General features: G+C 44.6%; 1 protein-coding gene across 9 annotated transcripts in view; it reads right to left on the bottom strand.

Moving 5' to 3' along the window:
* shmt1 (serine hydroxymethyltransferase 1 (soluble)) overlaps positions 1-9,039 on the bottom strand; it is a 45,482-nt gene extending 36,443 nt beyond the window's left edge. The window contains exons 1-3 of one of the 9 annotated variants that reach the window (XM_069928355.1): positions 8,981-9,039; positions 3,185-3,304; positions 773-918 (exon numbers count right to left, since the gene is read on the bottom strand). In XM_069928355.1, the coding sequence (XP_069784456.1) occupies positions 773-918; positions 3,185-3,271 (233 nt within the window). In that variant the 5' untranslated portion in view covers positions 3,272-3,304; positions 8,981-9,039. Of the gene's footprint in view, positions 1-772; positions 919-3,184; positions 3,308-5,091; positions 5,367-5,496; positions 5,521-8,980 lie in introns of those variants that run through there. The other 8 variants (XM_069928356.1, XM_069928357.1, XM_069928348.1 and 5 more) reach the window with 8 other exon arrangements.
* Positions 9,040-21,754: the final 12,715 nt, after the last annotated feature.

Below are 21,754 nucleotides of genomic sequence, written 5' to 3'. Positions count from 1 at the left end.
ATGCAGTACAAATTTAAATTTAGACATCCACTACAGTAACAGGTCCTTCCAGTCCACAAGCCCATGCAACACAAATACACCAATTAACAATCCGTGTACTTTTTTTGAAAGGTGGGAGGAAGCCAGAGCACCCCAAGAAACAGTTCAAACTCCTTAGAAAAAGCGCCAGAGGCAAACCTGGGTCACGGGTGCTGTAACAGCGTTGTGCTAACCATTGCACTAACCGTGCCTCCCATCATATTTAGAGTTATAAAATATTACAAAGACGCTAAATATATACAAATGTGTGCAATATCTACAGTAACCTTGGGACTTTAGTGGTGCAGGACAAACAGATTATTCAGATGACAGGGTGTAACTCATGTTAATAACCACCACAATGTTCAATTTCATTTCTTTTATAAAACATGAAGCACCATAAATTACCTCGTGAGCATCGTGCATTTAAACGGAGCTGGAAAAGGACAAACACTCAGCTACAAGCTCCTGCCCTGAAATGTAGCCCGGTCCCTCGTGGTCCAGACCCTAACAGCACACCAAGCCCACAGTCTAAACCCCAGCCTCGATTCCAATCCTAGGACACTCTGCTTGCACCTTCGATGGCCCTGCTCACATTCAGGAGGTACTGGTCCACCAGGGTTCAAAAGAATTAGAAGCTGGATTATTAGAGTTTAACATGTTTGTGTTTTCATGGCATGGGGAAAGATTTGATTCAGCGCACGTTCCTTTAACTTTCACTATCAGGCAGTGTCACTCAAGGATGTTCCCATACCTCTGTCCAGGATAGCCTTCCGAATATTTGTTGTTCATGCACGAACCCAGAGCCTCCAACACCGCTCGGCTTGCAAAGTTCTCTGAGGCGATGAGTTCCAATCCCAGCCTCTGACGACTCTTCTCCTTCTTAATAATCTCGTACACCTGGCAAAGAGCAGATCAAAAATCAATATGATGGCCCTTTCTCAGCGCAGCTGGAAGGTCAGGAGCCCCTCCCACAGAATAAAGATTGTCCCATCTCATTCTCACTGATGATCCTGTTTCTCAGAGACTGTTCCCATGAATCAGCATGTCCTTTCTCCCTTAGGTGTTTATCCAGTTACCCATGTTCTACTCCCGAACTACTCCGGGTGACACTGTGTTACGTATTTCCATGACTCTGGGTAAAGACAAAATGGTACAGATGTGGCGAGATTTTGGGAGCTGCTCCCATACCAAATACAATCATTCCACTCTGCTTTTCTTGCACATCAAAACTTCCTGCATTACTATTGTTACGGGCCCAGAGGACCCCAAAACCCAGCAGCAACAGGAATTCACTAAGACAAATGGTCACCCAAACAAAAGTTGCTTTAAATTATCTTTATACATGAAAACAGGATCAAACTCTAACTTATTACTTAACCTAACTTAATCCCCTTCTAATTCTAAGCACACATGCATGTAATGTGTAAGGTTAGAAAAGTTCTTTGATTCACAGTCCAATCTCACTTCTCACTCCTCCAAGTTCACTGGTATCAGGCAATTCTTATACTGTGTACAGAATTGAACATTTATGAATTTCACCAGGCTTTGGTGCTTGAAAGGTGAATGGTTACTGCTCAGGAAAGTTCTTGTCGGTTTTCAAAGAGAGATTTGTTGTTTGCTGGACACAAACTGATCCCTTCTAATCAGCCACGTCAGTGTCTTGCCAAAGAAACTTGCCCATCAGGGTTCTCCAGATGATAAACCTCTTTCTTTCAGGTCACTATAGAGTTCCTTTTTGTTTCCCTGATTTCAAGTGAAGCATTAGGCAGCCAGTCCTCTCCTCTTGTATGGACCATAAGGGCTTTGACCAGGCTGAACTAAGCACTCACAACCCGTCTTCAAAATGGGGTTTTTCCACAAGCTTGCCAGCTTGTCCCATTCCAGCTGCTGCTGCTGAACTGAATTCTCTCTCAGAAAAAAACCTGTTTGCCTCTCTCTGATTGCAAAACCACATGACCCTCTTAGAACAGCAAACAGCACACAAGACAGCCTACAGTTTAATCCTCAGTTCTTTCGTCTGTTGCTTTCCAAAACAACAATCCATTAGTGAAGTCCCTTGGGCACTCCCCAAAGCTTTTGCAGAGGCACTCGGAGCCACTGTCTAGCTTGAGCAGAGTTTGGGTATTTTAAATGAGATCTGTTCTGAAATGTTTGTATGTGACCTACACTAAAACCCTTCCCCAATTTACCCTTTAAAACATATCTATACAATATAAAACACAACATAATCTGTCACACTATCATTTCTCTCTTAAATCTTCTTCCTGCCCTTTGTATGTACAAATTGATCTTTTCACTGTAACATTACATACCATAGCTTGCTCTTTGTACTGCTGTATTCATGTGGACTTGCTGAACTGCTCACAAAACGAACTTGAATTGTTTCTTCAGGAAGTACAGGTACACAATCCTTTATCCAGAACCCTTGGGGGTCAGTGTGTTCTGAACTTCAGATTTTTCCGGATTTCAGAACAAAAGCCAGCTGCCCCAGATTTAAGCCCACCCGAATTGTGCTGCCGTCTCTCCCCCCCGCCCTCCCGAGTCGCATTGCCGTCTCTCCCCCCACACCCCCACCTAACCTAGTTGCGCTGCTGTCTCTCTCTTCCTCCACTGTACCAGCACCAGGAAAAATTGCCAGCTTTTGGAGCTTTCCGGATTTTAGATGTTGGATAAAGGATTGTGTACCTGTATATTATTTAGTGATCATGTATTTGTGGCCCCTGGATTTGGACTTGCTTGAGTGGCCCACATTTGATCCTGCCCACAAGTTGCAAGTTGTCCCTGTACCCTGTGGGCTTTCTCGCACATCCCATTGACATTGTGATAGCTACCTAGCCTTTGGTGTCAGAAAAAAAACCTCAGAGAGGGTTCATTGGCATGCGAGAGGTTGTAGGGAAACAAGTCAGAGATTGCTCCAAATGACAAGGGGTTGACGGTAAAATCTTGGTGCGGTCAATGGGTCTCCAATGCCTCTGGGAAATGTGAAAATGCAACTTTGAACTCACGTAGCAACCCCAATTTAAAAAAATGTCTTCGCTGGTAGTTATCACTTCTGTTTGAGTACCCAGAATCTTCAAGTCAGATACCTGGATTCTGATGCAAACAGTAAACAAATCACTTCTCTGTAGGTATTTTTTTGACAATTAGGTTTTGTTTTATCTACCTCTGAGTCATTGGTGCAAAGGGGCTCCACCAGCTGTGCATTGTGGGATTCCCAGATGTCAGCATGGTCTCCAACCACATTTGCCATGATCAAAATCTCCGTTCCGAATCAGGACCTCTGCTGCTTTACATGTAAAAAAAAAATCACAAATGTAAACAGGTTTGAAGTTTACTTTGTCACGTGGCATCTTCAAAAATTTTTATCCCTAACTGCAAACAGAGTTTCAACAGTCCTGACTAATCATTCACAGGGCAAGGACACATCCAGTTTGCATTTTGCTATTGCAACAGTTTGACGCAAACCATGAAGATAACCCTCTCTGTCATAAACATCTCGTAAAAATCTTCCCATCAGCTTTGAGAGCACTGGAGGCCAGTCTGCCAATCCTGTGCACATTCATCACAGGACTCCTCCCCAGAAGCCTCCTTTTCAATATTTATCCTCATCCATTGAAAAATGTTTATGGATTCTGCTTCCAACTCAAGTGCCAATATTCTCTCATCTTCTGCAAGGAAATGAAGAATATGCCTCATCTGTAAGCACAAGACTTTGTGGGACCAAAGGCCTTACTTTGTGCTGTACTGTTCTACATAGACAAATCTCTTTCCTTTGATGTCCACCATCCAGTTGAAATTTCTTTTTTTTTCCAAGTCTACAACAATGAAACAAAATTAGCTTGAACACTTTTATCAAATCTCTCCCCAACAGTATATTTGCTTAAACAGGTAAGTTTTAATTAGCATTGTGAGAAGTTTTGAGGGTGAATTCCCCAACAGTAAAAAGTCCAGCCCACATCTTACCAGGGTTTTACAGCACAATTGAGAATGTCCTGTCTGGCTGCATCACTGTGTGGTATGGAAGCTGCAAAGCATTGGACTGGAAGTTAAAGAGGACCATCAAAATGGTTGAAAAGATCACTGGGATCTCCCTTTCCTCTATTGAAACATTCACTAGGAGAGTTACTTAAATAGGGCTCAACAAATTATGGAGGACCCTTTCCATCCAGCACAGTATCTTTGACAAACAACCATCAGGAAGGAGAAGGTGCATCAAACATCAGGACTGCCAGGCTCGGAAAGAGCTTCTTCCCACAAGATGCAGGATTGATGAACGGTATCCTGTAATAATCTCTTATTAATAATGTCAAGTGAATATTCTGGAATATTTATTAGAACCATATTCTACATTATTTTTCTATATAGGTATGTGACTATGCACTGTGCGAGAAATGTATTGTGCACACAGTGGTCCGGAAAAACTTCCGTCTAGTTGTATATGGAGTCAGTTGATCTTTTTTTTTTAAAGTTTATTTAAAATTTTTGCAATCATTTACAAAATTAAAAAAATACAAGTACAAAAGTAAATCCAGTACTTACTCTATGATGGTTGTACCCAAACCTCCAGACCCCCACCCACCCAAGAAAAGACCCCAAAGAAAAATATAGAAAGCAAAAAAAGATAAAGAAAGCAAGCAGAATGGATCACTGAAAAGTGCTGCACACTCCCACGGATTATATATTCTATTTAATTTTCTTTGGAGAAAATCAACACGGATCTCAAGGGTTAGGAAGAGTTATACATGAAAATTGTAAATATGGACACCAACTAGTAAAAATGTCATACTCATTTCTTAAGTTAGGTGATACTAGATTTGAACAAATTTCAAACTACATTTACAGAATGAGTCAACAAAATTGCGGTCAATCAAGCTCAGCTCCCATTATTTCCAGTTCAAGTTTTGTTCCCTGAACCTTACCAGACACAAGGGCGTGACATTCACAGTCCTCTCTGAAGGCAATTCTTCTCTGGCTGCTTGAACACTAGGCCTATTTCTTTACTCCACCATTGCATTCAAATCCCAAGAGAATTCACCCTCAAAACTTCTCACACTGCTAATTAAAACTTACCTGTTTAAGCAAATCTCTGTTCAAATGTTTCTGAATGTCCCTTGGTGCTGAATTGTTTAATGATGCTTCAGTAGGACCTCAGAGATTGTTTCACAATGTTAAAGATGCTACATTCATGCAAGATGTTCTGCAGACGTAATTTCCACGATCATCGGTGCTGCAGATCTAGCACAACGGAAGTATCTCTCCACCAGTACAACAATGGACCCAGTGTGCTCTGACTAAGATACAACTGCAGTTGGAGTCAAGCATATGTTCAGAACTAAGCCGTCAGTAGCTACATCAATTACTGGGAGGAATTCAACAGTTCACAGATCACATTTCTGTTGGCACTCCTTTTGTTCGAAAAAGCTAACTCTCCACACAGATTGGATTGCACAAGGCATGGGTAAATTATTGTTTTACCTTGCCACAGGAAAAAGGGAGTGTTCCTGCCTCAGCACATCTCTGCAATGGGATTCTGATCTGCAGGACGCAGTCCCCGAGGACTGACAACACCTTCTTCTCCACAATAATCTTTACCACCTGTAAGATGTGTACTCCGCCCCTTCTACCCGTGACAGTGAGCCCAAACACTGCTCCAAGATTGCAGATGGCACTACTATCACGCAAAAAAAATCTTACATAATGAGTCTTAGCATAGGCAGGATATTGAGAGCATGATGGCATGGAGTCAGGGATAACAACCTCGCCCTCAATGTCAGCGAAACAAAGAGACTGGTCATGGATGTTCTTTCCTAATTTCTGACATATTTGCCATAGAGTGTACCTGGTCTGGAGGCATCACAGCTCGTGACAGGAACTGCTTTTCCCAAGGCTGCGAGAAACTCTAGAGAGTTGTGAATCCCTGATAAAGGACTTGGCTTGAAACATCGACCATCCATGGACGCTGCCTGACCTGCTGAGTTCTGTCAGCATTTCGTGGGTGGCCACACAAACCAACCTCCCTTCCACTGACTTCATCTTCAGCTCCTGCTGGCATGTTAAAGGACACATCCCATGCTGGTCACACTCTAGTCTCCCACCCCCTTCAGGCAGAAGATCCAGGAATTTGAATCTGCACCCCTAGATTCACGAAGTTTTGTTCCTGCCATACCACTCTCACGCAGGATGATGCTGTGCACTGATTTACTCTCTCTCACTACATCCCGCACTTCTGATTTGCATAAGTTTTTATTCTTGCACTACCTTCTGTATCACGTAGAGGCTGACTTGGCTGGAAAGCATCCAAAATAAAAATTTCCACCATAATCACAGTACACGTCAATTAAGCAATTCAATGCAAACATGCAATAAATTTTTCACTGGGTCATTACCGGTCTTTAAAGAGCAACTGCGACCTGGTGAGGTGACCATGGGAACTCCTTAAAGAGAGCAGTCAAGCAAATCACAAGGCCAAGTCGCAAAACAAGATCTCAGGGAGGATCGTGAGCAATTTTATTATCCTCACAAGTTGCCGAATTAACTGCTCGATCTTCACTGGTGATGTATGCCATGGGTGACAGCAGGCTACTGCTCCTTGATGGTGGCAGTGGGGATTGATGGCATCTTCTCCTCGAGTTTATGGAGAGGTACAGCACAAGAACAGGCCTTGTTGACTTGATGAAAACAATTTACCCAATCTTATATCAACCCCGTTTATTCCCCCCACCCCCCATGTCCTCATCAACTCCCCAACAGGGCCAAATAACCGACCAACCTGCTGTCATCTGTCATAGGTAAAATAAATTATCACTCTTATTTGCTTAATCACAATATCCACCACCTTCAGAGAAGCATGGTTGGCGTAGCAGTTAGCACAATGCCTTTACAGCGCCAGTGATTGGGACCGGACCAGGATTCAAATCCTGCACTGTCTGTAAGGAGTTTGTACGTTCTCCACGTTTTGCGTGGGTTTTCCCCGACAGCTCTGGTTTCCTCCCACCATTCGAAACATACCAGGGGTTGTAGGTTAAATGGCTGCAAATTTGACACCACAGAATCGTGGGCCGAAATGGCTTGTTACCGTGCTGCATGTGTAAATTTAAAATAAAAATTTAAATCATTTTAAAATGTGTGGACATCCATATTTCAATCCTGTTGACACCTGATTGCCACCAAAATATATCCTGCTATTTCTTCTCATAAATCACTGTAACATACCCTTACTTTTTCAAATGCTTCAGAGCACAGGGGCAGAAAATGTGAGCATTACCTTAGCTCCAACACTGACACCTACCAGTCCTGGCAGTGTTGTTGTGGATCATTTCTGGATCCTTTCCATCTTAATCACACCTTTCCTATGGGTGATCAAGACTGCACACAACACTTCAAAGAGAACTGAGGGACTGGGCAGGTCAGGCAGCATCCATGGAAAGAAATGGTCAGTTGACATTTTGGGTCAGGCCACCAGGTTCGCATTTATTGTCACACTACATCTTGCACAACGAGAAGCGGTCTAGCAAGTCAACCGTAATCTGCATCCAGCCATTCAAACCAGAAAAGCAAGAGCACACAGTGTCACAATGAAAAAAAAAATGAATTAGTGATCAGCAAGTGCAGCATTAGAACACAGCTGTGTGCCTCCTTCAGGAATCTGATAACTGTGGGTAAGTAAATGTCAACCTGGTACACGATTTCTCACTCTTGATCAGAAACATCGACTACTTCTCCCTGTGGATGCTACATGATCTGTGGCCCTTCAGTTTCTCTCTGTTCATTCAACATTTCAGCATCTGTTCATCTCTGATAGATCTGGGCTATAAAGTTTGGAATGTCCCATGAAACTGCCGTGGCTCTGTGGGCATCCTGTACAGGCTTCCTTGGCTGCTTATTCCCCGGTGTTGGTGCCTTAGCTATCCTGACGTTACAGATTCATAAACAGAATTCTCACCCCATTCCCCCGAAAGTTACATCCACTGCCTCAAACACCAGCCTGCCTCCGACATGTAACTGGGGCAAGGACAATGGCAATCTGAGCAACTTCCAGGAATACGGGAAAGGCGCTAAAGAGAAGCTCCAGGATTCCTCCTCCAGCCCCAGTGAACCTGGACCCCCCAACCCCCATCCCATCCCCTGCACGCAGGCCCAGACCTCATTCCTACTCCCCCCAAGGCGGACCCACCTGGGAGGGGGTTAGGTCCGAGCGCAGCCCCCCCACCTCTCAGGAGGACCCGTGCCTGGACCCGCCTCCCAGGAGGACCCGTGTCCGGACCCTACCCCCCCAGGAGTGCCCATGCCCGGACCCTCCCCCCTCTCAGGAGGACCCATGCCCAGACCCTGCCCCCCCTCCACCTCCCAGGAGGACCCATGCCCGGACCCCACCTCCCAGCAGGACCCGTGCCCGGACCCTCCCCCACCTCCCAGGACCCGTGCCTGGACCCTCCCCCCCTCCCAGGAGGACCCGTGCCCGGACCCTCCCCCCCTCCACCTCCCAGAGGACCCGTGCCCGGACCCTCCCCCCCCCCACCTCCCAGGAGGACCCGTGCCCGGACCCCCACCTCCCAGGAGGACCCGTGCCCGGATCCCCACCTCCCAGGAGGACCCGTGCCCGGACCCCCACCTCCCAGCAGGACCCGTGCCCGGACCCCCACCTCCCAGCAGGACCCGTGCCCGGACCCCCACCTCCCAGCAGGACCCGTGCCCGGACCCCCACCTCCCAGCAGGACCCGTGCCCGGACCCCCACCTCCCAGCAGGACCCGTGCCCGGACCCCCACCTCCCAGCAGGACCCGTGCCCGGACCCCCACCTCCCAGCAGGACACGTGCCCAGACCCTCCCAGGTGGTCCCGTGGCCGGACCGCTCCCGCTCCCACTCCCACTCCCTGGAGGACCCGTGCCCGGACCCTGCTCCCCCCCTCCCAGGCGAGCCCTTCCTCACCCCAACATTAGCGATCGCGCCGCTAACTTACCCGCACCAACACGCTCCGCCTTTTCCAGCCAATCGTAGGTCCTGCTGCAACCTTACCAATCACAGGAGGAAACGGTTCCCGCACCCGCCCCAGAGCAGCCAATCACAGTTGAGGCCGGCTCTGGGCCCCCGTTTTGTGGGGACTCGCTGACATCCTAGCCAATCAGATCCAGGTTACTGGTGACTGCAGCCAATCAAGGATCATACGCAGAAAAGACGGTCTGAAGATCTCGGAAGAGTTGCGTTGTGACCCAGTTAACAAAGTGTTTTGATATCATGGCTCACGCTGGTTAAAATAATCTCTCTGTAACTTTGCTGCTCACTAAAGAAACTTTCTCACTGCATGCGAGCTTGGGTCAGCCGTGTAGCAAACTCCCACCAACATCAATGACATGCCACCAGGTTTTCTCAGTTGGTGATGTTGACTGTGGATCAGTGGATTATGATAAGACCATAAGACTTTGAGCAGAAATAGGCCATTCAGCCCATCCATTCTCCCACACCATCCAAGCATGAGTCATTTATTCCCCCACTCAGTTCTCTCCCCATAACCTTTGATGCCCCTAGCTAATCAAGAACCTCTGTCTTAAATACACCCAATGACCTGACCTCCACAACTGCCTGTGGCAAAAAAAAATTCACCATCCTCTGGCTAAAGGAATTTCTCTGCCCTCTTGTCCTAGACTTTCCCACCATGGGAAACAACCTTTCTCCATTTACTCTTGTTAGAAATTAAAGTACCTTTAAAGAAATTGCTCGAGACAAAAATTGAGAACAAAGAACATTTATTACTACAACAATGCAAAGTTGGGTGCTTCCCCTTACCCTAGGAATACACACATATACTGGGGCTCACCCAACTTTTATACAGTTGATTTCAGTATAGGAATACCCTCCCCCTTACATTCTTCTGCCTCCTGCTGGAGAGGTTTGGCATTAGGCAATCCTGCCTGCCTACGTGCAATTTCAGTATACTTGGAGGACCAGGGGGTATCCTGTCGGGGTCCCTTCATGTTATTGTCCTTATTCACACCTTCCTGATTCTCAGGGCTACAGTCTCTTGATATGCAGAGTTGGCTCATCCTGTCTAGGGTTGGCTAATTTAATATGTATAAATCTGTGTAAGGTTAGCTAATTAGATATGTAGGACTTGGTACTTCTGTCCAGGGCTAGGAGACCCTTATCTGATCCAGACTACCTCAACTTCCTACATTCTATTGTTCCTTACCACTCCTTATCTTAGTCTTATGGTCTTGTCACAAAGACTAGAAGATTCTTATGTTAATCGTGCTGACTCTGCTTTCCTGCATCCTAACCCCCAAGCTTATCCTGTTTGTACTGGTTACAGCCATTAACTGATGAACTTTAGTTTCTTCCATGTTCATAATTTTAGATCAATTTTCCCATCTCTCACACTCTGCTAATAGACAGTAGGCCAATTGGCTCATTGAGCCAGCACCACCATTTATCGGATCATGGCTGATCTTTATCTTTCAATAACCAATCCCAGCCTTATCCCCATAACCCTGAACTCCCCTGCCCACAAGAGCCTTATCCAACTCTCTTAAATCTATCCAGCGAATCTGCCCCCACTACTCTCTGTTGCAATGCATTCCACAGATCCACAACTCTCTGGGTAAAAAATATTCTCCTCATTTCTGTCTTAAATGGCCTTCCCTGTATTCTTAAACTATGCCCCCTAGTCCTAGTCTCTCCCATTACTGGGAACATGTACTCTGATTTAACCCTGTCAAGCCCTTTGATAATCCTAAATACCTCAATCATGTCTCCCCTCATCCTTCTAAACTTCATCACATATAATCCAAGTCTTTCTAACCTATCCGCATATGACAATCCTGCCATCCGGGAACTAACCTCGTAAATCTGCACTGCACTCCCTCTATAGCAAGTATGTCCTTTCTTAAATATGGGGACTAGAACTGGACACGATACTCCAGGTGAGATCTTATCAGGGCCCTGTAGAACTGCAAGAGGTCTTCTCTACTCCTATACTCCAATCGCCTCTTTATGAAAGCCAACATATTGTCTGCCTTCTTCACCGCTTGCTGAACCTGCATGCTAGTTTTCAATGACTGGTGAACAAGTACACTGAGATCCCTTTACATTACCTCAACTCCCTAGCTTAACTCCATTTAAATAATACTCTGCTCTCTTGTTTCTGACTCCAAAATGGACAACCTCACATTTACTCACATTAAACTTCATCTGCCATTTCTCTGCCCATTCCCCTAATCTGTCCAAGTCCCCCTGCAATTTCCTGACATCCTCCTCACACTTCACACTACCACCCAGTTTAGTGTCCATCCATGCCTTTCAAGATTCAAAATGTTTTAATGAGATCCCCCCCCCCCCACCCATTCTCCTAAATTCTACCAGGTACAGGCCAAAAAATCCCTTTCAACATTCATATAACATGCAGAGTCTGTATTTATCCCCCTTGCACCTCCCCAACCACCCTACCCCAATACATGCAGTCATATAAATTATACAGATACAAGTACTAGTGGGGTTCACGACCCCTGCAGAAACCTAGGAGAAAACCTACAGAAGCAAAAGGTAAGGAATGAAAAGAAAGAACCTAAAACAAAATTTATAAAGCACATCATCTGCGTCATGTCCTGCTTCCATAATTCCATTAATTTCCCTGCTGGGACAGATTGTTACAGTCTCCACATTTCAGTGGGTGAGGGGGTGGGGTGGGGGTGGAAGCTAGTCAAATCTGCATGCCAGTGTATTCAAATAGGGTTTCCACACTCTATCGAATGTATCAAATTTCCTCCTTAGATTATTTTTATTTTCTCTATATTCCATCATGTGGTATTTAATTGGAAGTTGGACTTCCACTTAACTCCTGGTTACTGACAGGCTGACATTCATGAACTGAATTTGATATTTGGACAATCTAAAACTCACATCCCCAATATCTCCCAGAAGATATAACTCCGGATCCTGAGGAAAATCCACCTTTGTGATTTTTTTCAAATGCCCCCCAGGCCTCCCTGAAGGATCTCACCTTTGTACGCAGCCAGGTGGAGTGGACAAAGGTTCCAATCTCCAAGCACACCTAAAGCACATTTCCAAAATTTCTGGTTTAGATTTAGGGTGCAAGAAGTTGTATTATACCAATCTGTATTTGGGATTGATGACTCTAGTCACATGTCCAGACACAGGTCTTTCCACCACTCTTCATTGATTGTTGTGTTCAAGTCCAACTCGTAATTGACCTGTGTAAGCCCAGGTTTGGGCCCTCTCTTTAGAACACGTAATATATCTTTGACCTAAATGTACACATGTTCTCCTGTCGAATTAGAATCTCCATGCTACTACATCTAGGTAGTGTGATAGATGGTCCCAATTTTTCCCTTAAGAAAGATCTTTAATGCAGATAGCAGAAGAATGTTTCTATTAGACAAATCACATTTGTTCCTCAACTGCTTGAATAACTTAAGATGCCTTCGCTTGTAACAATCCTTGATACTCCTGATCCCTTTCTGGCACCAGATGTCCAGTATTTTATTACCCAGAGTCAAGGGTATTAAGTTGTTCTGGCTCAAGGGCGTTTTGGGAGATATCCCCACCTTCCATCCAATACATTGGTTTATTCTTTCCCACATCTGAAGTACATTCTTTAGTATGGAGTTTATTTGTTTTCTTTGAAATTAACATGTCCCATTTATATATAAACTCTCCTGCTATCTTTTCACCTACTGCATGTGTGCCCAGAGTGGAGGGGGGGGGGGGGAGTCCCTCACAGAGATAGGTGATAAACCTTGTTTGGGCTGCCCAGTAATATTTTTTGAAATCAGGTAATTTTAAATTCCCCAAATTATAGTCCCACATCAACCTTTCCATGGAGATTCTTGCCACTTTACAACTTCACAGGAACCTTCTGACACATTCGTTCAGCATCTTAAAAAAGCCCTGGGGCAACAAAATTGGCAATGATTAAAAAAGATACTGGACCCTTGGCATCACCTTCATTCTGACACAATTAACTCTGCCCACCAGTGTTATGGGCAGAATCCCCCATCTAGCAAGGTCCTCCTCAATCTTCCAGAGCAAAGGGAGATCATTAACTTTGCATAAGTTGCACAATCTTTGTCCACTTTAACCCCAGATATTTAATGCCTTCTTGCGGGCATTTAAATTGACTTCTCTGTTGACATTTTCTATAATCCCCGTTCGTCAAAGGCATAATCTCACTTTTGTTCAGATTTACTTTATATCCAAATCCTTCAGTGTGGTCCTCAGCCTGGCCAACGACCTCCCTGGGGTCTGTCAAACATACAAACATATCATCAGCGAAAAGGTTGATTTTGTGTTCCACCTGGCCCATCCTAAACCCCTTTATGTCGGGATTCTGCTGAATGGCTTCTGCCGGAGGCTCATTTGCTTGTATGAACAGTGCTAGGGTCAATGGATAGCCCTATCTACTGGACCTTCTCAGTGGAAACACAGGAGACATCTGCCCATTTATAATAATTTTTGCTTGGGGTTTATAGTAAAGTGTCCTCGCCCAATTAATAAATGTTTGACCCAGTCCAAATTTCTCCAATACCTTGAACAAAAAGTCCCACTCCAATCTGTCGAAGGCCTTCTCAGCATCCAGAGCTACTGCCACTCCTGGATCCACCCTTGGCTGTGCCAGATGTACTATATTAAGCAATCCAGCTATGTTGTTTGCTGATTGTCTTCTTTCCACAAAGACGGCTTGGTCTGGATTCATTAATTTCAGCCAATGTTCTGCCAACCTATTGGCCAATGCTTTTGCAATGATTTTATAATCTGTATTCAATAATGAGATGGGTCTATAAAAGGTGGGCTTCAATGGGTCCCTGTTTTTTTTTGGATATCACCGTGATGATTGCTGTTGAGGAAGACCCTGGGAAGGAATGCGTCTCTGCTGCCTGATACACCACCTTCATAAGAAGGGGCATTAAAATATCTTTGAACACTTTATAAAATTCGCTGGGGAAACCATCCTCTGCCAGTGGTTTACAAGACTGCAAAGAGCAGTCCATGCAATCTCTTCTTTAAAGAAAGGGGCACTCAGCCCCTTTCACTTTTCCTGATCCAAATTTGGTAGTTCTAATGAAAGCAAGAAATCATCTATTTTGGTAGGATCTCCCCCTGACTCTGATTTATACAGCTCTTTATAGAACTTTCTAAATGTTTTGTTTATTTAATTTTGTTTATGCGAAATCTTGCCTTCCCCCATTTGAATTGCATTAAAGGTCGGGTCAGATACAGCAATGAGCTCTCTGAACCCTTCTCCATTAACAATGGCGTGAAGCAAGGCTGTGTTCTCGCACCAACCCTCTTTTCAATCTTCTTCAGCATGATGCTGAACCAAGCCATGAAAGACCCCAACAATGAAGACGCTGTTTACATCCGGTACCGCACGGATGGCAGTCTCTTCAATCTGAGGCGCCTGCAAGCTCACACCAAGACACAAGAGAAACTTGTCCGTGAACTACTCTTTGCAGATGATGCCGCTTTAGTTGCCCATTCAGAGCCAGCTCTTCAGCGCTTGACGTCCTGCTTTGCGGAAACTGCCAAAATGTTTGGCCTGGAAGTCAACCTGAAGAAAACTGAGGTCCTCCATCAGCCAGCTCCCCACCATGACTACCAGCCCCCCCACATCTCCATCGGGCACACAAAACTCAAAACGGTCAACCAGTTTACCTATCTCGGCTGCACCATTTCATCAGATGCAAGGATCGACAATGAGATAGACAACAGACTCGACAAGGCAAATAGCGCCTTTGGAAGACTACACAAAAGAGTCTGGAAAAACAACCAACTGAAAAACCTCACAAAGATAAGCGTATACAGAGCCGTTGTCATACCCACACTCCTGTTCGGCTCCGAATCATGGGTCCTCTACCGGCACCACCTATGGCTCCTAGAACGCTTCCACCAGCGTTGTCTCCGCTCCATCCTCAACATCCATTGGAGCGCTCACACCCCTAATGTCGAGGTACTCGAGATGGCAGAGGTCGACAGCATCGAGTCCACGCTGCTGAAGATCCAGCTGCGCTGGATGGGTCACGTCTCCAGAATGGAGGACCATCGCCTTCCCAAGATCGTATTATATGGCGAGCTCTCCACTGGCCACCGTGACAGAGGTGCACCAAAGAAAAGGTACAAGGACTGCCTAAAGAAATCTCTTGGTGCCTGCCACATTGACCACCGCCAGTGGGCTGATAACGCCTCAAACCGTGCATCTTGGCGCCTCACAGTTTGGCGGGCAGCAGCCTCCTTTGAAGAAGACCGCAGAGCCCACCTCACTGACAAAAGGCAAAGGAGGAAAAACCCAACACCCAACCCCAACCAACCAATTTTCCCTTGCAACCGCTGCAATCGTGTCTGCCTGTCCCGCATCGGACTGGTCAGCCACAAACGAGCCTGCAGCTGACGTGGACTTTTTACCCCCTCCATAAATCTTCGTCCGCGAAGCCAAGCCAAAAGAAAAAAGAATTGTTCTTGAGGCCTTTTCCACCCTCAAGACTTTATAGGCCCTCTCCCCCAGCTCATAATAGGGTTGTCAAGATCTTAAGATCAACTTTTCAGTCTTATATGTTTCAGTGTATTATATTTGAGTTTTTTATTCATTATTGGAGCTTTTTATCATTAAATTCTTGTATTTTTTCTTCTGAACCTGCTCTTTGATTGTCTTTTTTTCCCATTTGGGTTATTTCCTGAACCAAATTATTGATCTCCTTCATGTGCCCCTTTTTGATATCCAATTATCTGGCCCATTAAATAAGTCCCATATTTGGAACTTATTATCAGTAGAGGGACAGTCCATTTCAGAACAATTCTATCTGAGGTCTAAAAAAGCTATGAAATTCTGGTTTTTCCAACAGCAATGAGTTAAGGCACTGACACAAGCTTATCTGGCATTATAATGCACAGAGTCAAGGGTGAATGGTCAGACAATAGTCAAGCCATGTACTCAGTCTCCACTATCCTACCCTCCAATTGGGCTGATGCCAAAAATAAATCAATTTTGGTGTAGGAATCATGTTGCCTTGAGTAAAAGGAATAATCCCTTTCTCTCAAATTCATCCTTTTCCAGATACCTATTAAATTCAACTCTTTCATAAAGGCCAGGGTGGGCAGCCACCCTGGCCCTTGTTACTTTCTTTGCTGATGTCCATGACTGGATCCAAACCATGATTTGGCATATATTTGACAATTCATCATCCCGGCCTGATCGGTGACCACACCCCGGACCACCACTGGAACATTCTTCCCTATCATGATAGCCGCTCCCCTGATTCTGGAGCTAAAGGAGAATGATGCCACCTGATCCACCTACCCCCTCTTATATGTTCTTAATTTATAAGGTGGATTTCCTGTAAAAATAATATGGCCACCTGCATTTTTTAAGGTGTCTCAAAACTCTCTATCATCCCATTCAGTCCAGTCACATTGAAACTTACAAATGTAATTGTCTTATCCATTACCCCAGGACCCTTCTATCATTTTCCTCCCCTTCCTTCTTTTCCCTTGATACTTATCTTCCACCCCGTATGTCTGCCATGGATCTCTGGCACAGATGACCACACTCCAAACAAAACCTAAACAAGCTAAAAAAACTAAAACCAACAATTCATAAAAATACAAACATCCCACCCCCCGTGTCTACCCTTTTCCTTCCCCCCACCCATACCCGAAGTATTGATGCCAACTCCTCCACCAGTACCCCTCACCCCTTCTCCTCTTCCTTACTCTTCCCAGCACCCAATCCCACACAATTGGCACAAGCTCCCCCATTAATATGGAGTCTGCCTCCTGTACCCATCTACCTCTTACTCTGTTTCTCCCCTTCTTTTTTTCTTTTATTTCTTTTAAAAAAAAAATTTCTTAAATTAAAAAAACATTCTTCCCCCTCTTCTCAGAGCTCCCCATATTATTTCTTTATATATCTTTGACATTTATGTTTTTAACAATACAACAATAAAACATTCCCCTCTATGTTCTTATCCTTTACAGTATGTACAACCTATCATCTCCTTAATTTCTTTCCCATTTATATTTACATTTAATCCTGAGAGGGCGGCAGCTTTTTAAAATAATTAATTGCCTCTCTAGCATCCATGATGAATTTTCTCTCCCCTTCGGGCCTTGTAATTTTTAAAGTTGTGGGGTGAAGGAGGGTAGACTCTATCCCCTTATGCTTTAGATTTGTTTTAACTGGATCAAATTCCTTCCTGCGCCTTAATAGCACCTCACTAATATCCAGGAAAAATAGGACCTTTTGCCCCTCATATTCAGCTGCCCCCTTGCCGCCACCCATAAAATTCACTCCCTGTCCTAGCAGCGAAGGAGCTTGACCTGGACAGAGCAGGGTCTTTGATCAGGGTTCAGGTGGGTGGGCGAGAGACTGGTAGGCTATTTCTATTTCCAAATGATCCTCAATTTGGTCTCTCCCCAGTACATTTGGGATCCATTTTTTAAAGAATCCCATTGGGTCTCTCCTCTCTGCACCCTCCTTCACCCCCACTACCTTTATATTATTTCTCCTGTAATAATTTTCTAATGCCCATTTTGTCCCATATTTTTTCCTTTCCCTTATCCACTCATCCATCTCACTCTCCCTCTTTTCCAATCTCTCTCTTCCACCCTATCTAGATTGTCTTCTGTCACTGTTACCCTTTCAGTTACATTATCCAACCTTTCTTTAATTTCATTCTGGCTCACCACCAGTTTAACATTTTTTTTTAAAAATAGCTTCCATAGTGTCCCTGGTGGTGGGCACCAATCTGTCTGTCTCCTTATCCCCCTGCCTTTCTCTTCTCACAGCCCTTCTCTGGTTTTTTTCCTTCTCCTCTTCTTCTTTTGTCTCTTCCTCTTCACTATCAGAAGTTGTTGGGCTGGTGCTGTCCGCAACTCCCGACCTCTCCTCTCTCCACCGGGTGCCCACGCCTCCCCAGTCACGCTTGATGCCTCTTCCATCTGACTCTACCTCAATTGCTGTCCTGCTCCTGGCCCTCGCTTAGATCTTCCCGCAGCTTCCCTATCATCGTCGCCGCTTCCACTGCCGCTGCTTCTATGGGCCCAGGTCGCTCCTGCTGTCCGTGGGCCTCCGCCACCTCATTCCACTCACCCGCCGGCGCTCCTGCTGCCTCGGTCGCTGCCTTTCCCTGGCCCCCTCGTGATCCAACCTCTTCAGGGCCATCCACTCTCACCCTCCTGGGTGAATCTTCTTCTCATGGGGAGTTCCTTGGCTCCGCTGTAGCTGACGCTGCCATCGACATCTTAGTAGGCCCAGAGTCAGCCTCTGCACCTTCACTACGCAGTGTCCTTTTCCTCCTTCCAGATTCTTCGTTCTTTTTCCCATCTTCGTATTTCTTTTCTGTCTCACTCTTTCTTCTATTTGTATTTCTGGTTGTCTTCATTTTTTGGGGTTCTTTTTATTTTAGGGAATATCTTTTATCTTTCCTTTATTCTCTTTTCCTTGGGGAGCTCTTGGATCACCTTAGAAGCCCTTTACTGCCATCTTGGATCTCTCTGCATTTACCTTCTTCATCATTGTGTCAACCTGTAAGTTTGCCTTCAGGTTATCCTGCACAAGGACTCCCAGGTCCATTTGGATCTGGGAATTTTCAATTTTCTCCCCATAAACAGTCTGCCTGTATATTTCTTCTAGCAAAGTGCATGACCGGACACTTTTCAACATTTTATTTCATTTGCCACTTCTCTGCCCGTTCTCCTAATCTGTCTAAGTTCTCTGCAGCCTCCGTGTTTCCTCAACACTACCTGCTCCTCCACCTACCTGGCCATAAAACCCTCATTCCATTATCTAAATCATTGATGTACAACATAAAACAAAGCAGCTCCAACACTGACCCCTGAGGAACACCAGTAGCAACTGACAGCCAACAAGAATATGTTCTCTGTGTTCTAGCTCTCTGCTTCCTGGCAATCAGCCAATGCTCTACCCACGCCAGTATGTTTCCTGTTATGACCATGAGCTCGTATCTTGTTAAGTAACCTCATGTGCGGCATCTTGACAAAGGCCTTCTGAAAATCCAAATACACAACTTCCACTGCATCTCCTTTATCTAACCTGCTTGTCATTTTTCAAAGAATTCCAATAAGTTTATCAAGCAAGATTTTCCCTTGAGGAAACCATGCTATTTTTGGCCTTAACGTCGCATGCCTCCAAGTACTCCATAACCTCTTCCTTGTTATGTACTAAACCAGCAGCAATGAAAATATATACCAAGACAACAGTATTTTAAAAAATAATTTTTATTATTAATTATTACAAACACTTCTTATTTAACTCTAAACTTAACTCTAACTTAACCCTACTAAGTGCAAATGTATTTGTGTGGGCTTGTGGCAAAACCAAAACCTTTAAAGTTCAGGTATAACTCTGATTTTAAAGTTCAGTCTCAGAAAGCTTTTGTGTTGAAACTCAAAGCCTTTACTGTTGTTCAAAAGCAATTATGGAGTAAGTATGAGACCACAGCTGGAGTATTGTGTGGAGTTTAGATGTCCAAATTTGAGGAAGGACATTCTTGCTGTTGAGGGAGTGCAGCATAAGTTCACGAGGTTGGTTCCCAGGATGGCGGGACTGTCATGTGTTAAAGAATAGAGTGACTGGGCTTGTATATACTGGAGTTTAGAAGGATGAGAGGGGATCTGATTGAAACGTATAAGATTATTAAGGGATTGGACACACTAGAGGCAGGAAACATGTTCCCAATGTTGGGGGAGTCTAGAACCAGAGCCCACAGTTTAAGAATAAGTGGTAGGCCATTTAGAACGGAGTTGATCAGGCAGCGCCATTGCCTCAAAACTCCAAGGACCTGGATTTGATCCTGATCTCTGGCACCATCTCCGAGTGAAGTGAACATGCTCTCCATGTGATGAACTGACCACTGTAAATGACCTTGAGTGTAGAATGAAGTTCAGGATGAAATTGTTAAGTTACAGGGAGAAAGATTTGATGAGATTGCTCTGAGACCCAACGTAGACACAATACGACTGTCTGAATGTGGATCAAAACAATGGAGCTCATGTCACCATGTAGATATGTCAGTGTCATGGCAACCAAGATGTGTAAGACAGTACAGGTAGACCCCGACTTACAATAGGGCTATGTTCCGGGACTCACATTGTAAGTTGAAACGATACTGCGCTCTACTGTTTTTTATTATTTAAATTTAATTTAAACGCTGAAAACCTTTATTATAACACAATTTGACGTGAATCAAATTATACACGACATGAATTTGACGCGACATGACTCTGACTTGACGCGATGCAAAGTTGACGCGATGTGAATTTTACGCGACCCAAATTTTACGCGACGCACCGTGAATTTGACATGATGGCTGTTTTGCTGTACAGTGTAATCACGACTGCTAGTGTATGCTGAATGCTGCTCTCATGCGAGGCTGCAATTGCCCAGCATCAAGAGAGAGAAGCATCATTGCGTCTCTGTGTCACATATCGCAAGTGCGGGGAAACATCGTAACTTGAAGCCGAAAGTCCTGGAATGTGATTATCATTACTTCAAAATATCACAAGTTGGGGTCTATCTGTACACAGAGTTGTTCAGCTGAAGACAAGGAACAGATGTTGATTTTGTTTGGGATGTTTTCCTTGCATTTGCCTGGAAATGAAAACCATGCCCCTTCTGGAGGGAAGCTGTACTGGGTTTCTAGGTGGACCACTTCACTGATGGGATGAAGACTCTTCAAGGTGATGGGATCATGTAACAGATCGGTTTTTGTGTACATGCCACTCATTGTCATAAGAACCTAAGAAATAGGAGCAGGAGTTGGCCATCTGACCCATTGAGCCTGCTCTTCCATACAAACCCACGTCTTCACATGGAGGGGATGCTCACTGCTGAGTAGGCCATGGACATAGATCCACCTACTTGCCTTTTCCCCACAACACTTAAATCCCCTACTGTGTAAAAATTGATCTAACGGTGTCTTAAATATATTTAATGAGGCAGCCCCTACTTCTTCCTTGGGCTGAGTATTCCATGGATTCAACACTCTCTGGTGAAAGCAGATCCTCCTCATCTCAGTCCTAAATCTATTCTCCCAAATCTTGAGGCTGCATCCTAAGTCACGCATAACACTCCTCTTGATATTTGCTTTTCAAGGTGAAGCCTATTATTTAATACTGAATGGATCATTTACGGCAGTGACCTTATGTTTAATATTTTATGTGGATTGCAGAAGGGAACAGCATCAGGCATATCTATAAACAATGTGTACCAACTTAGTAAAGCTGTGTTAAAGGACTATTTGCATACTGAACAGGGGAAACAGGATGCCACAGATGATTTCATAACCAATCGATCAAATCAAAGTTCTTTCTAATTTAAACCAGGAGAGGTAACTTCTAGAATATCTGAAAGCTTAATAATGGCAGGGCCTAGGTTGTGAATATTAAGAAAAAGGATTCATATCGGGGGGCATGGCAAGATGGCGTAAGGATCAGACGTGCCTTCCCGTCCTCTCCTGACTCTATCTTATTGTTTTGTCTAGAAATGCCCGTTAAAATTCTTTAAAAGTTTAGATAATTTCAGTGCTGTTAATTTAACTTATGATGGTACAATTGGTGAAAAAGAGCAAAATAAAACGACAACAGATCATCAAAAAACTACATTTTCCAAAAGTTCAAGTTTTGGAGCCTACCTGCAGGAAAGACACCGGGACTCAGCGTGAAATGGATCCCAGGAGAGAGGTACAGTGTTCGGATGTAGAGCTCTATG

This window comes from Narcine bancroftii, chromosome 3, assembly GCF_036971445.1.
Source record: "Narcine bancroftii isolate sNarBan1 chromosome 3, sNarBan1.hap1, whole genome shotgun sequence".
Taxonomy (NCBI): domain Eukaryota; kingdom Metazoa; phylum Chordata; class Chondrichthyes; order Torpediniformes; family Narcinidae; genus Narcine; species Narcine bancroftii.
The sequence above is the reverse complement of the archived record's forward strand: the minus strand, read 5'-3'. Positions and strand labels throughout refer to the sequence as shown.